This window comes from Dermacentor albipictus, chromosome 5 (genome assembly GCF_038994185.2).
Source record: "Dermacentor albipictus isolate Rhodes 1998 colony chromosome 5, USDA_Dalb.pri_finalv2, whole genome shotgun sequence".
NCBI lineage: Eukaryota > Metazoa > Arthropoda > Arachnida > Ixodida > Ixodidae > Dermacentor > Dermacentor albipictus.
This window is the reverse complement of record NC_091825.1, coordinates 150,583,804-150,597,796: the sequence shown is the minus strand read 5'-3', so window position 1 is coordinate 150,597,796 and position 13,993 is coordinate 150,583,804. Positions and strand designations below refer to the sequence as shown.

At 37.6% G+C, this 13,993-nt stretch overlaps 1 protein-coding gene across 1 annotated transcript in view; it reads right to left on the bottom strand.

Moving 5' to 3' along the window:
- LOC135915285 (uncharacterized) overlaps positions 1-13,993 on the bottom strand; it is a 297,520-nt gene that overhangs the window by 68,532 nt on the left and 214,995 nt on the right. Inside the window, exons 144-175 of the mRNA XM_070539179.1 lie at positions 13,896-13,910; positions 13,764-13,799; positions 13,535-13,570; positions 13,374-13,388; positions 13,223-13,282; positions 12,969-12,983; positions 12,818-12,877; positions 12,599-12,634; positions 12,438-12,452; positions 12,287-12,346; positions 12,068-12,103; positions 11,907-11,921; positions 11,754-11,813; positions 11,535-11,570; positions 11,008-11,022; positions 10,889-10,924; positions 10,661-10,696; positions 10,563-10,598; positions 10,175-10,231; positions 7,805-7,828; positions 7,462-7,500; positions 6,385-6,417; positions 5,548-5,562; positions 5,397-5,456; positions 5,169-5,204; positions 4,642-4,656; positions 4,523-4,558; positions 4,295-4,330; positions 4,197-4,232; positions 3,809-3,865; positions 1,358-1,396; positions 284-316 (exon numbers count right to left, since the gene is read on the bottom strand). Of these exons, the coding sequence (XP_070395280.1) occupies positions 284-316; positions 1,358-1,396; positions 3,809-3,865; positions 4,197-4,232; positions 4,295-4,330; positions 4,523-4,558; positions 4,642-4,656; positions 5,169-5,204; positions 5,397-5,456; positions 5,548-5,562; positions 6,385-6,417; positions 7,462-7,500; positions 7,805-7,828; positions 10,175-10,231; positions 10,563-10,598; positions 10,661-10,696; positions 10,889-10,924; positions 11,008-11,022; positions 11,535-11,570; positions 11,754-11,813; positions 11,907-11,921; positions 12,068-12,103; positions 12,287-12,346; positions 12,438-12,452; positions 12,599-12,634; positions 12,818-12,877; positions 12,969-12,983; positions 13,223-13,282; positions 13,374-13,388; positions 13,535-13,570; positions 13,764-13,799; positions 13,896-13,910 (1,134 nt within the window). The remainder of the gene's footprint in view (positions 1-283; positions 317-1,357; positions 1,397-3,808; positions 3,866-4,196; positions 4,233-4,294; positions 4,331-4,522; positions 4,559-4,641; positions 4,657-5,168; positions 5,205-5,396; positions 5,457-5,547; positions 5,563-6,384; positions 6,418-7,461; positions 7,501-7,804; positions 7,829-10,174; positions 10,232-10,562; positions 10,599-10,660; positions 10,697-10,888; positions 10,925-11,007; positions 11,023-11,534; positions 11,571-11,753; positions 11,814-11,906; positions 11,922-12,067; positions 12,104-12,286; positions 12,347-12,437; positions 12,453-12,598; positions 12,635-12,817; positions 12,878-12,968; positions 12,984-13,222; positions 13,283-13,373; positions 13,389-13,534; positions 13,571-13,763; positions 13,800-13,895; positions 13,911-13,993) is intronic.

Below are 13,993 nucleotides of genomic sequence, written 5' to 3'. Positions count from 1 at the left end.
ATTGTTGCAATAAACTTACTGCATGCATACATTGGTGCAAAAAGGACATGCCAAATTATTATGCCATGGTGGGTAAGGAGAGAAGTTGCAAAGGAGAAAAAAAGTATATAGGGCACTGGCATGATGTTACAGCTATAATGCAGGCTCTAACCTACACGAAGGCCTTCATGGGGACTGCACATGCTAGGTGGAAGGGGAACATTCAGGAGGAAAACATCACTTGGAACACTAAAAATAATTCCTGAAAAAAATAATTAAAATTAAAGTAGTAACAGCAACTTACTTTTCCACCAAGGTGTTGGTTTTGTAAAACCACCTGAGAAAAAGGAAAAGGATGTTATTCCACCCGAAGCATCTCTTCAAGTTTTACAGAAGAGAATTGTACATATTTAGGACAGCCATACAATACCATCTTTTCACACAAAAAACTGTGGACCTTTGGTACTATCAAGAGACACATCCTAAGGTAATAAAATAATTATAGACAATGTTCTCTGATTGAAAATGCTTCTGGCTTGATTCAATAAGATGGAAAATTGGCTGTGTTGGTGAAGCTTCATGATAGCTACAGTGTGACAGGTCCAGACAAAAGGATTAGAAGGGGACCCCAAAAGTGCGTCGTTTTGTGCCCCCTTCTAGTCCTTTGGTCTGTGTCTGTCATGCTGTAGCTGCAATCGATGTAGCTTGATGCTACAGAGATGACCGGTAACACAGGTCGCAGTTCAAAGATTCATTTAAAAAAATAAAAGTAATGGAAAGGATATCTGTGCTTTCTAGCGCTTCTGTGACAAATTATGGAAAGGATATGGAGACTGAAATATTGAGTTTTTCTCGTTTCTGGATACAAGAGGTAAAAAGTAGACAAGAAAAAGTGGTAATACCAAATTTTTCAGCAGATTTTCTGAACTTATCAGGCACTGCATATTTTGGTTTAAATAAGTTTACACATGTATTTTTTACCATTTGAATGAATGAGCCAAACAGAAGACCCAAACAACATTTTTGAATGCCACAATATATTTCAGCGTGAGAACCATTCAAAGTAAAAATACTACAGAGAATTAATTTCTATACAATACACAATAGAACTAATATCAATAGGATTCCAGCTAGTTCACCACTTCACACAAGGAATACTGTACTATCAGAATAAATTCACTTAACACTTTGTCTAGAAGCTGGGAACAGAGCAACTTCCCATCCCACTCCCAGATAACTGCACTTGACAGACAATTTGGCCTGATCTGTGCAGTTTTGAATTTAATTATTGCTGATGTTAGAATGATGGTAAGACAATTGTAGATGAAAATGTTAAATTTAGTTGTTTTTTACACTCAAACATAAAAGTGTGGAGTACCAATTTGCGTTTTAGAAGTTTGCTGCCACCACGGAGTCCCTGAAAAAGCAAGAATTAGAATAAATCAAAAAAACTCTGAAGTGCGCAAATGTTCAAATATTCAAACACAGCACTGAAAGTTATGGCAAGTGCTGACAAACAATGTTACTCAAGAATTACACTGCATGTTTATGTTTTAAGGTTAAATGTTTTAAGGTTAAGCATTTAATACCTGTAGACTGTTTGGCTTATGCTTTTACAAACCTCACATTTGTTTGATGCCAACATACGATTCTATAGCCAAGAAAATTGTGACTGAAGCGACTACCTTTTCTCCAGAGAAGAAAGGGGGTAAACCGAGGGGCCCGATGTTATCAAGTCATATCATGCGAAGGTTGTGGGATCATTCTCCACCTACAGCAAGTTGTTCATCCATTTCCAGTTCCAATAACTTATATTTAATTTATTAAGCACAAGTAATTTCCCCTATGTTGACCTTGGTGTCTGTGTTGGTTGGCTTCTTATGATACCCTATTCTTCAGCAATTTAAACCACGTACCTCACACGGTGTGATCAACATAGAATCGTAAGCTTCACAGGCCAACTTAGAGGTCTGGCTTTGCCGTGTGCTACCACCTGCTTTAGGTTAAAGGGACATGCAGAGACTGTGTCACACACCTACAAATAGTGCCGATCTAATAATGTTGGTTAAATGGCTTTTTCTTTCATGTTGAAACAAAATATAATTAACCTTTTCATGTAGTTGGGACATCATATAACACGAGAGCTGCCACGTAGGGTATTTTTGCAGTGCCCCATCTGTCCTGTGCAACGTTTAACATTGTTTTTTTCCTTTATGAAAGATATAGGTGAATGCAATGATTTAGACATCTTCGAGCATGAATTCGCAAATTCAGCCTAACCTCACATTTCTACTCATTGTTCTTCCAGTTTAAATCAACATGAACTGAAAATGGCACCAGTGGGTGCATTATGGTACTTTTTACAAAATTATTTTATCTAGTGACTTCTGCTTTCAGCTTGAGTTGCTAAACAAGTGCTTCACATGACCACTCTTTTTCCATGCACCCTTCAATACATGCAAATAATTTTTAAACATGATCGGCATAAAACATTTATATCGAGTAAGATATTTTGCTTTTCCTGTACATTTTTTCAAGCACTAGGTAATCTGAGCTAAACCAAAAGATTTATACGCAGTAAAATGTATAATATTTGAAGTCCCTGAAAGAGCCTGAAATAACATCAAATTTTTACGCCAAGAGCTCCGTATATTCATATATGCAAGCAGCGTGTTACAAAGTTCACCAGAGATAAGTGAATGTCCCACAAATGCGTTGAACCTTTTTCAAAGAAAATGCTGCAGAAGCTCTCATGCAAGATATGGATAGCACACTTGCCCGTTTCTTCCCATGTACTCACATCGTAGAAATTGCACATTGCGGATGCATGAAGAGCCAGCACGCAGGCACGGAAAAGTGCACTACCCTCTCTCCCAGGTTGTCCCTCGCTTTCGCGATGCGTGTGCCCCCCTCCCTCCCAGATATTCGGGTGCTCCACCCTTGTACCTGACCAATGACCTCATGGATACTAGCTGCAACCCATGGGCGGCCACACTAGCCGACTATCACGTGCAACGAGGCAAGCCTATCTACATAATGGATTTTCCTTCTGCAAATGTTGCTTATTGCTCGCAGGAATAACTCTTTCTCTCTGCAAGTGTTGCTTAGCGATCGTAGCAATACATATTGTTAAAGATCACACCGCTGGATGCCTTATTTGGCCAAAGCCTACACACATGCGATTACATGTGCTAAGGTTGAAGAGTATGATGGAATGACTATGTTTGGCTAGATCCGGAACTTGCCTTCAGTCCTAGCCTCACGCAGAGCGTATGCCAACAAACTGGCAATCTGGTTTTAACATCTGGACTCACTGAATACTTATTGAAGACTGCTTCACAATAAGTAAAGCTCTCATTTAGGCAGCCATAATATACATTGTGGACACAAATACTTGCAAAATACAGCCTATAAGACATGAAAACTACCCCATTACAAAGGATCTTCAAGCTAGTTTCTGAAGAACAAAGAACCGATCGATCACTTTGTTAAGCAGCAGAATGAAGTGCATCAAGGTTATACAGCTGGAACTAAGAACTAAGCATGAATTGTGGATGGGGTCCCAATATCATGCATTGTTATGTAAGAACTATCAGTAACAAAATCTCATTACACTAGCAATAAATTATTATGAAGTACAAAATATTATTGCTTACTAATTATACAAAATGTGAGCAAGCAAAGAAAAAATGAGAGTATGTATTTTGTATGATTAGAAAACGTTAAAGACAAGCTTCAACATGAAATACTGTTGAGCAATTTGATTTGGGCATCCCAGTAAGAATGCACAATAAGAACTTCTGTGAAAGTCATGGGCCTCATGACTTACGTCTCGAAGATGGGACTGGCTTCCCACTTGTTGTCATCTCCATACTGCTTTTGGTATCTGCAAATATTTCTAGATGTAACCAATTGTACTAGCACAAAGAGTGATTAAAGAAAATAAAGTTATACTTCAGTACTGTTTCAGTGCTTTACGAAAAATTCTTAAAAATAGGTATATAGATACATTATGGCTACACTACACCTGTCTGCTTGGCCACAATAAATTTTCAGAGCTACTGCAATAAACCTACATACTCAAGCATGTGTGCATGGAAAGACACAAAAATGTCCTGTGAATAAAATGCAAATTCATGGAATTCCTGCATCAATGTTCCAAGTGCCTATAATGAATAAACTGTGCATGCACTGATTTAGAAAAGCACATGACTTGCCAGTAATCTCATTACTGTGCGTCACTTCTTCAATCTCTGGAAGTGAACAAATGTCAAATAAGTCCACAGAGCACAAATATCCCTTCACTGGAACTTACCAGTACGACCAGCTGCCTCTCCTGTTTCAGTGTTTGCTGCAAGTGAAAGATTAACTTCTAGTAGCATAACAAATGTGCACAGCTGTGAAGTTTGTTTAGGCAGACAGCAAAATTTAAATTGGATGAAGACCCTGCTAGCCATTGCTTGTGAGTGCATTTCTCATATTGGCAGGGAACAAACACAGGGATCACATAGCATTTTGACAAGATTATCGTACGAGAGCTTACCAGTCATGCGCTCAGTATGAGTGATTTCTTCACTTTCTATACGTTGAGAGAAAGGTCATAATTATGCATAAAGAGTGATTTGTACTATGCAAATATGTAATGCATATTCCTATGCTTACTTGTTCCTCTTGATTCTATAAACATAGAAAGCAATTCATTATGCAACTGTGATTGCAAAACAAACCTGCACAGAATAGTTCTTTAAAATTTTGTTCAGACACTAAATCTCAGCAGATATTAAAAAAGGATCACTCAACAATAATCATACCATTTGGTGAATGACTATATAGGATACGCTGCAGTTATACTAAAGCTTTCTGCGTGGCGACGATAATTTTTCTTTTACACCAATACAGCTACATACACAAGCACCCGCTATATGTAAGGTCAGACTAAAAAATATCATGTCCCCAGTGGCCAGTTTGTTAGTGAAAAAAATAGTAAATTCATGGAATTCCTACATCAATGTTTCAAGTGCCTATAACAATCAAACTGTGCATACAATGATAATTTAGAAAAGTGCATGATGACTTGTCAGTAGTATCATTAGTGTGTGTCACTCCTTCAATCTCTGGAAGTGAAAAAACATCAAATAACTGCACAAAACACAAATGTCCATTCATTTGAAGTACTATTTCATACTTACCTGTATGACCAGCTGTATCTCCTGTTTCAGTGCTTTCTGCAAATAAAAGAGTAACTTCTAGTAGCAAAACAAATGTATGCAGCTGTGAAGTTTGTTTAGACACACATAGAAATGTAGATTAGATGAGGACCCTGCTAGCCAGTGCTTGTGAGCGGATTTCTCATATTTCCAAGGAACAGACCAAGAGATTAAATTGCATTTTAACAAGATTATTATATGATAGCTTACCAGTCATGTGCTCAGCGTGTGTGATTTCTTCCCTTTCTGTAGGTGTCATTTCCTCACTTTCTGTACGCAAAAAAAAGAGTGATAATTATGCAAAGATCCACATGTAAACATTTGTATTATGCAAATATGTAATGTTTATTCGTATGCTTACTTGTTCCCCTTGATTCTGTAAACATAAAAATTTATTGTGCAACAGTGATAACAAAAAAACCTGCACAGCTGCGTACCACGTATTCGGACCTCAGACATGTAATAACTGTAAATATGCTCTTCCGGTTTTTACAACTTTACTTTATCAACTTCGCTACTACACTCTCTATTACTTGTATGCTTTAAAACACAAACTAATGTAACATAGTTGTCCAATCATTTGATCTACAGCCAATAGGCCAAAATTCAACTCTCAATATGACTAGGAAACTAAGTTGTCAACAAAGAAGGAAGTGACAGAATTACCAATGAAAGAAATGATCTCACACAACAGTATTGTCAATTGTGAATGCTAGCGCATATCAAGCAAAAATTTGTAGGACACTCCTTGTCACATACAGTGCCAACTTATCCATAATGGTGAGGCTACGAGCCAGACAGTGAAGTATAATGCTGCTAATCTGTATGAAAGGTTAACAAAACTGGTTTGGGCATCTTGAATAAGAGGATCTAAATCATTGCAGTTAATGTGGCACCCAGATGAAAGCAGTGGACTGATTGTTGCAATAAACTTACTGCATGCATACATTGGTGCAAAAAGGACATGCCAAATTATTATGCCATGGTGGGTAAGGAGAGAAGTTGCCAAGGAGAAAAAAAGTATATAGGGCACTGGCATGATGTTACAGCTATAATGCAGGCTCTAACCTACACGAAGGCCTTCATGGGGACTGCACATGCTAGGTGGAAGGGGAACATTCAGGAGGAAAACATCACTGTGAACACTGAAAATAATTCCTGAGAAAAATTTAAAATTAAAGTAGTAACAGCAACTTACTTTTCCACCAAGGTGTTGGTTTTGTAAAACCACCTGAGAAAAAGGTAAAGGATGTTATTCCACCCGAAGCATCTCATCACCAAGTTTTACTGAAGAGAATTGTACATATTTAAGACAGCCATACAATACCATCTTTTCACACTAAAAGCTGTGGACCTTTGGTATTATCAAGAGACACATTTTAAGGTAATAAAATAATTATAGACAATGTTCTCTGACTGAAAACGCTTCTGGCTTGATTCATTAAGATGGAAAATTGGGTGAGTTGGTGAAGCTTCATGATAGCTACAGTGCGACAGGTCCTGAAAAAAAGACTAGAAGGGGACCCAAAAAGTGCGTCATTTTGTGCCCCCTTCTAGTCCGTTTGTCCATGTCTGTCATGCTGTAGCTGCAATCGATCTAGCTTGATGCTACAGAGATGACCGGTAACACAGGTCGCAGTTCAAAGATTAATTAAAAAAAAAAGTAATATGGAAAGGATATCTGTGCTTTCTAGCGCTTCTGTGACAAATTATGGAAAGGATATGGAAACTGAAATATTGAGTTCTTTTCTCGTTTCTGGATACAAGAGGTAAAAAGTAGACAAGAAAAAGTGGCAACACCAAATTTTTCGGCCGATTTTCTGAACTTACCAGGCACTGTATTCTTTGGTTCATATAAATTTACACTTGTATTTTTTACCATTTGAATGAATGAGCCAAACAGAAGACGCACACAGCATTTTTGAATGCCACAATATATTTCAGCGTGACAACCATTCGAAGTAAAAATACTAAAGATAATTAATTTTTATACAATACACAATAGAACTAATATCAGCAAGATTCCAGCTAGTTCACCACTTCACACAAGGAATACTGTACTATCTGAATAAATTCACTTTACACTTTGTCTAGAAGCTGGGGACAGAGCAACTTCCCATCCCACTCCCAAATAACTGCACTTGACAGACAATCTGGCCTGATCTATGCAGTTCGAATTTAATTATTGCTGATGTTAGAATGATGGTAAGACATTTGTAGATGAGAATATTAAATTTAGTTGTTTTTTACACTCAAACATAAAAGTGTGGAGTACCAATTTGCGTTTCAGAAGTTTGCTGCCACCACAGAGTGCCTGAAAAACCAAGAATTAGAATAAATCAAAGAAACTCTGAAGTGCGCAAATGTTCAAATATTCAAGCACAGCACTGAAAGTTATGGCAAGTGCTGACAAGCAATGTTACTCAAGAATTACACTGCATGTCAAACTACTTAACCAGAAAATACCACAAAAACCATCAATAAATTGACATATAGGGCTTCAAAAGAAACAATAAATCACTTGAGAACTGGTTTAAAAGAAACTTGTTCAGTCATTTAGCATATTGACTTTACATCATATGAGCAACAAAGCAGTGGTTTAGCAGTAGTATCCTTGCCTGTTTGGTGCTCCGTTGAACTCTCTGAAAAAAATCAGAATTGTATTGCACAATTATTTAAAACTGGGACTGAGATGCACAATGCCTACTGCCCTGCTCTGATGCCCCCCAAAAATGTTTTAAAGTTAAGCATTTAATACCTGTAGACTGTTTGGATTATGCTTTTACAAACCTCACATTTGTTTTGTGCCAACATGATTCTATAGCCAAGAAAATTGTGACTGAAGCGACTACCCTATCTTCAGAGAAGAAAGGGGGTTAACCGAGGGGCCCGATGTTATTAGTCATATCATGCAAAAGTTGTGGGATCATTCTCCACCTACAGCAAGTTGTTCATCCAGTTCCAGTTCCATAATTTATATTTAATTTATTAAGCACAAGTAATTTCCCCTATGTTGACCTTGGTGTCTGTGTTGGTTGGCTTCTTATGATACCCTATTCTTCAGCAATTTAAACCACGTACCTCACACGGTGTGATCCACATAGAATCGTAAGCTGCACTGGCCAACTTAGAGGTCTGGCTTTGCCGTGTGCTACCACCTGCTTTAGGTTAAAGGGACATGCAGAGACTGTGCCACACACCTACAAATAGTGCCAATCTAATAATGTTGGTTAAATGACCTTTTCTTTCATGTTGAAACTAAATATAATTAACCTTTTCATGTAGTTGGGACATCATATAACACGAGAGCTGCCACGTAGGGTATTTTCGCAGTGCCCCATCTTTCCTGTGCAACGTTTAACATTGTTTTTTCCTTTATGAAAGCTATAGGTGAATGCAATGATTTGGGCATCTTCGAGCATGAATTTGCAATTTCAGCCTAACCTCACATTTCCACTCACTGTTCCTCCAGTTTAAATCAACATGAACTGAAAATGGCACCAGTGGGAGCATTATGGTACTCTCTACAAAATTATTTTATCTAGTGACTTCTGCTTTCAGCTTGAGTTGCTAAACAAGTGCTTCACATGACCACTCTTTTTCCATGCACCCTTCAATACATGCAAATAATTTTTAAACATGATCGGCATAAAACATTTATATCGAGTAAGATATTTTGCTTTTCCTGTACATTTTTTCAAGCACTAGGTAATCTGAGCTAAACCAAAAGATTTATACGCAGTAAAATGTATAATATTTGAAGTCCCTGAAAGAGCCTGAAATAACATCAAATTTTTACGCCAACAGTTCCGTATATTCATATATGCAAGCAGCGTGTTACAAAGTTCACCAGAGATAAGTGAATGTCCCACAAATGCGTTGAACCTTTTTCGAAGAAAATGCTGCAGAAGCTCTCATGCAAGATATGGATAGCACACTTGCCCGTTTCTTCCCATGTACTCACATCGTAGAAATTACACATTGCGGATGCATGAAGAGTCAGCACGCAGGCACGGAAAAGTGCACTACGCTCTCTCCCAGGTTGTCCCTCGCTTTCGCGATGCGTGTGCCCCCCTCCCTCCCAGATATTCGGGTGCTCCACTCTTGTACCTGACCAATGACCTCATGGATACTTGCTGCAACCCATGGGCGGCCACACTAGCCGACTATCACGTGCAACGAGGCAAGCCTATCTACATAATAGATTTTCCCTCTGCAAATGTTGCTTATTGCTTGCAGCAATAACTCTTTCTCTCTGCAAGTGTTACTTAGTGATCACGCCAATAAATACTGTTAAATATGACACCGCTGTATGCCTTATTCGTCTAAACCCAACACAGATGCGATTACATGTGCTACAGGTTGAAGAGTATGATGGAATGACTATGTTTGGCTAGATCCGGAACTTGCCTTCAGTCCTAGCCTCACACAGATCGTACGCCAACAAATTGGCAATCTGGTTTTAAAGTCTGGACTCACTGGATACTTATTGAAGACTGCTTCACAATAAGTAAAGCTCTCATTTAGGCAGCCAGAACATCCATTGAGGACACAAATACTTGCAAAATACAGCCTATAAGACATGAAACTACCACATTACAAAGGATCCTCAGCTAGTTTCTGAAGAACAAAGAACAGATCACTTTGTTAAACAGTGGAATGAAGTGCATCAAGGTTATACAGCTGGAACTAAGAACTAAGCATGAATTGTGGATGGCGTCCCAATATCATGCATTGTTATGTAAGAACTATCAGTAACAAAATCTCATTACACTAGCAATAAATTATTATGAAGTACAAAATATTATTGCTTACTACTTATACAAAATGTGAGCAAGCAAAGAAAAAATGAGAGTATGTATTTTGTATGATTAGAAAACGTTAAAGACAAGCTTCAACATGAAATACTGTTGAGCAATTTGATTTGGGCATCCCAGTAAGAATGCACAATAAGAACTTCTGTGAAAGTCATGGGCTTCATGACTTACGTCTCGAAGATGGGACTGGCTTCCCACTTGTTGTCATCTCCATACTGCTTTTGGTATCTGCAAATATTTCTAGATGTAACCAATTGTACTAGCACACAGAGTGATTAAAGAAAATAAAGTTATACTTCAGTACTGTTTCAGTGCTTTATGAAAAATTCTTAAAAATAGGTATATAGATACATTATGGCTACACTAAACCTGTCTGCTTGGCCACAATAAATTTTCAGAGCTACCGCAATAAACCTACATACTCAAGCATGTGTGCATGGAAAGACACAAAAATGTCCTGTGAATAAAATGCAAATTCATGGAATTCCTGCATCAATGTTCCAAGTGCCTATAATGAATAAACTGTGCATGCACTGATATAGAAAAGCACATGACTTGCCAGTAATCTCATTACTGTGCGTCACTTCTTCAATCTCTGGAAGTGAACAAATGTCAAATAAGTCCACAGAGCACAAATATCCCTTCACTGGAACTTACCAGTACGACCAGCTGCCTCTCCTGTTTCAGTGTTTGCTGCAAGTGAAAGATTAACTTCTAGTAGCATAACAAATGTGCACAGCTGTGAAGTTTCTTTAGGCAGACAGCAAAATTTAAATTGGATGAAGACCCTGCTAGCCATTGCTTGTGAGTGCATTTCTCATATTGGCAGGGAACAAACACAGGGATCACATAGCATTTTGACAAGATTATCGTACGAGAGCTTACCAGTCATGCGCTCAGTATGAGTGATTTCTTCACTTTCTATATGTTGAGAGAAAGGTCATAATTATGCATAAAGAGTGATTTGTACTATGCAAATATGTAATGCTTATTCCTATGCTTACTTGTTCCTCTTGATTCTATAAACATAGAAAGCAATTCATTATGCAACTGTGATTGCAAAACAAACCTGCACACAATAGTTCTTTAAAATTTTGTTCAGACACTAAATCTCAGCAGATATTAAAAAAGGATCACTCAACAATAATCATACCATCTGGCAAATAACTATATAGGATACGCTGCAGTTATACTAAAGCTTTCTGCGTGGCGACGATAATTTTTCTTTTACACCAATACAGCTACATACACAAGCACCCGCTATATGTAAGGTCAGACTAAAAGATGTCATGTCCCCAGTGGCCAGTTTGTTAGTGAAAAAAATAGTAAATTCATGGAATTCCTACATAAATGTTTCAAGTGCCTATAACGATTAAACTGTGCATGCAATGATAATTTAGAAAAGTGCATGATGACTTGTCAATAGTATCATTAGTGTGTGTCATTCCCTCAATCTCTGGAAGTGAACAAACATCAAATAACTGCACAGAGCACAAATGTCCATTCATTCGAAGTGCTATTTCATACTTACCTGTATGACCAGCTGTATCTCCTGTTTCAGTGCTTTCTGCAAATAAAAGAGTAACTTCTAGTAGCAAAACAAATGTATGCAGCTGTGAAGTTTGTTTAGACACACATAGAAATGTAGATTAGATGAGGACCCTGCTAGCCAGTGCTTGTGAGCGGATTTCTCATATTTCCAAGGAACAGACCAAGAGATTAAATTGCATTTTAACAAGAGAGAGCTTACCCGTCATGCGCTCAGTGTGTGTGATTTCTTCCCTTTCTGTAGGTGTCATTTCCTCACTTTCTGTACGTAAAAAAAAAAGGGTGACAATTATGCAAAGATCAATATGTAAGCATCTGTATTATGCAAATATGTAATGCTTATTCCTATGCTTACTTGTTCCCTTTGATTCTGTAAACATAAAAATTAATTCATAAAAATTAAATGTCCATTCACTGGAACTAGCTATCTTTTTTCAATCTCTGGAAGTGAACAAATGTCAAATAAGTGCATAGAGCACAAATGTCCATTCATTGGAAGTACTATTTCATACTTACCAGTATGACCAGCTGTATCTCCTGTTTCAGTGCTTTCTGCAAATAAAAGAATAACTTCTAGCAGCAAAACAAATTTATGCAGCTGTGAAGTTTGTTTAGACACATATAGAAATGTAGATTAGACGAGGACCCTGCTAGCCAGTGCTTGTGAGCGGATTTCTCATATTTCCAAGGAACAGACCAAGAGATTAAATTGCATTTTAACAAGAGAGAGCTTACCCGTCATGCGCTCAGTGTGTGTGATTTCTTCCCTTTCTGTAGGTGTCATTTCCTCACTTTCTGTACGTAAAAAAAAGGGTGACAATTATGCAAAGATCAATATGTAAGCATCTGTATTATGCCAATATGTAATGCTTATTCCTATGCTTACTTGTTCCCTTTGATTCTGTAAACATAAAAATTAATTCATAAAAATTAAATGTCCATTCACTGGAACTAGCTATCTTTTTTCAATCTCTGGAAGTGAACAAATGTCAAATAAGTGCATAGAGCACAAACGTCCATTCATTGGAAGTATTATTTCATACTTACCAGTATGACCAGCTGTATCTCCTGTTTCAGTGCTTTCTGCAAATAAAAGAATAACTTCTAGCAGCAAAACAAATTTATGCAGCTGTGAAGTTTGTTTAGACACATATAGAAATGTAGATTAGACGAGGACCCTGCTAGCCAGTGCTTGTGAGCGGATTTCTCATATTTCCAAGGAACAGACCAAGAGATTAAATTGCATTTTAACAAGAGAGAGCTTACCCGTCATGCGCTCAGTGTGTGTGATTTCTTCCCTTTCTGTAGGTGTCATTTCCTCACTTTCTGTACGTAAAAAAAAGGGTGACAATTATGCAAAGATCAATATGTAAGCATCTGTATTATGCAAATATGTAATGCTTATTCCTATGCTTACTTGTTCCCTTTGATTCTGGAAACATAAAAATTAATTCATAAAGCTTAAATGCCCATTCACTGGAACTAGCTAGTGTTCTTCAATCTCTGGAAGTGAACAAATGTCAAATAAGTGCATAGAGCATAAATGTTTAGACACACATAGAAATGTAGATTAGACGAGGACCCTGGTAGCCAGTGCTTGTGAGCGGATTTCTCATATTTCCAAGGAACAGACCAAGAGATTAAATTGCATTTTAACAAGAGAGAGCTTACCCGTCATGCGCTCAGTGTGTGTGATTTCTTCCCTTTCTGTAGGTGTCATTTCCTCACTTTCTGTACGTAAAAAAAAGGGTGACAATTATGCAAAGATCAATATGTAAGCATCTGTATTATGCAAATATGTAATGCTTATTCCTGTGCTTACTTGTTCCCTTTGATTCTGTAAACATAAAAATTAATTCATAAAGCTTAAATGCCCATTCACTGGAACTAGCTAGTGTTCTTCAATCTCTGGAAGTGAACAAATGTCAAATAAGTGCATAGAGCATAAATGTCTATTCATTGGAAGTACTATTTCATACTTACCAGTATGACCAGCTGTATCTCCTGTTTCAGCACTTTCTGCAAATGAATGAGTAACTTCTAGTAGCATAACAAATGTGTGCAGCTGGGAAGTTTGCTTAGACAAACATTAAAATTTTTAATTAGATGAGGATCTTGCTAGCCAGTGGTTGTGAGCACATTTCTCATGTTGCCAAGGAACAGGTACAGACATCACATTGAATTTTAACAAGATTATTATATGATAGCTTACCAGTTATGCGCTCAGTGTGTGTGATTTCTTCACTTTCTGTATGTTGAAAAAGAAAAGGGGGGGGGGGGGCATAGTTATGCACAGCAAGGGCTCCATTTTATGCAAATATGTAATGCTCATTCCTATGCTTACGTGTTCCCCTTGATTCTGTAAACATAAAAATTTATTGTGCAACAGTGCTAACAAAAAACCTGCACAGCTGCGTACCACGTATTCGGACCTTAGACATG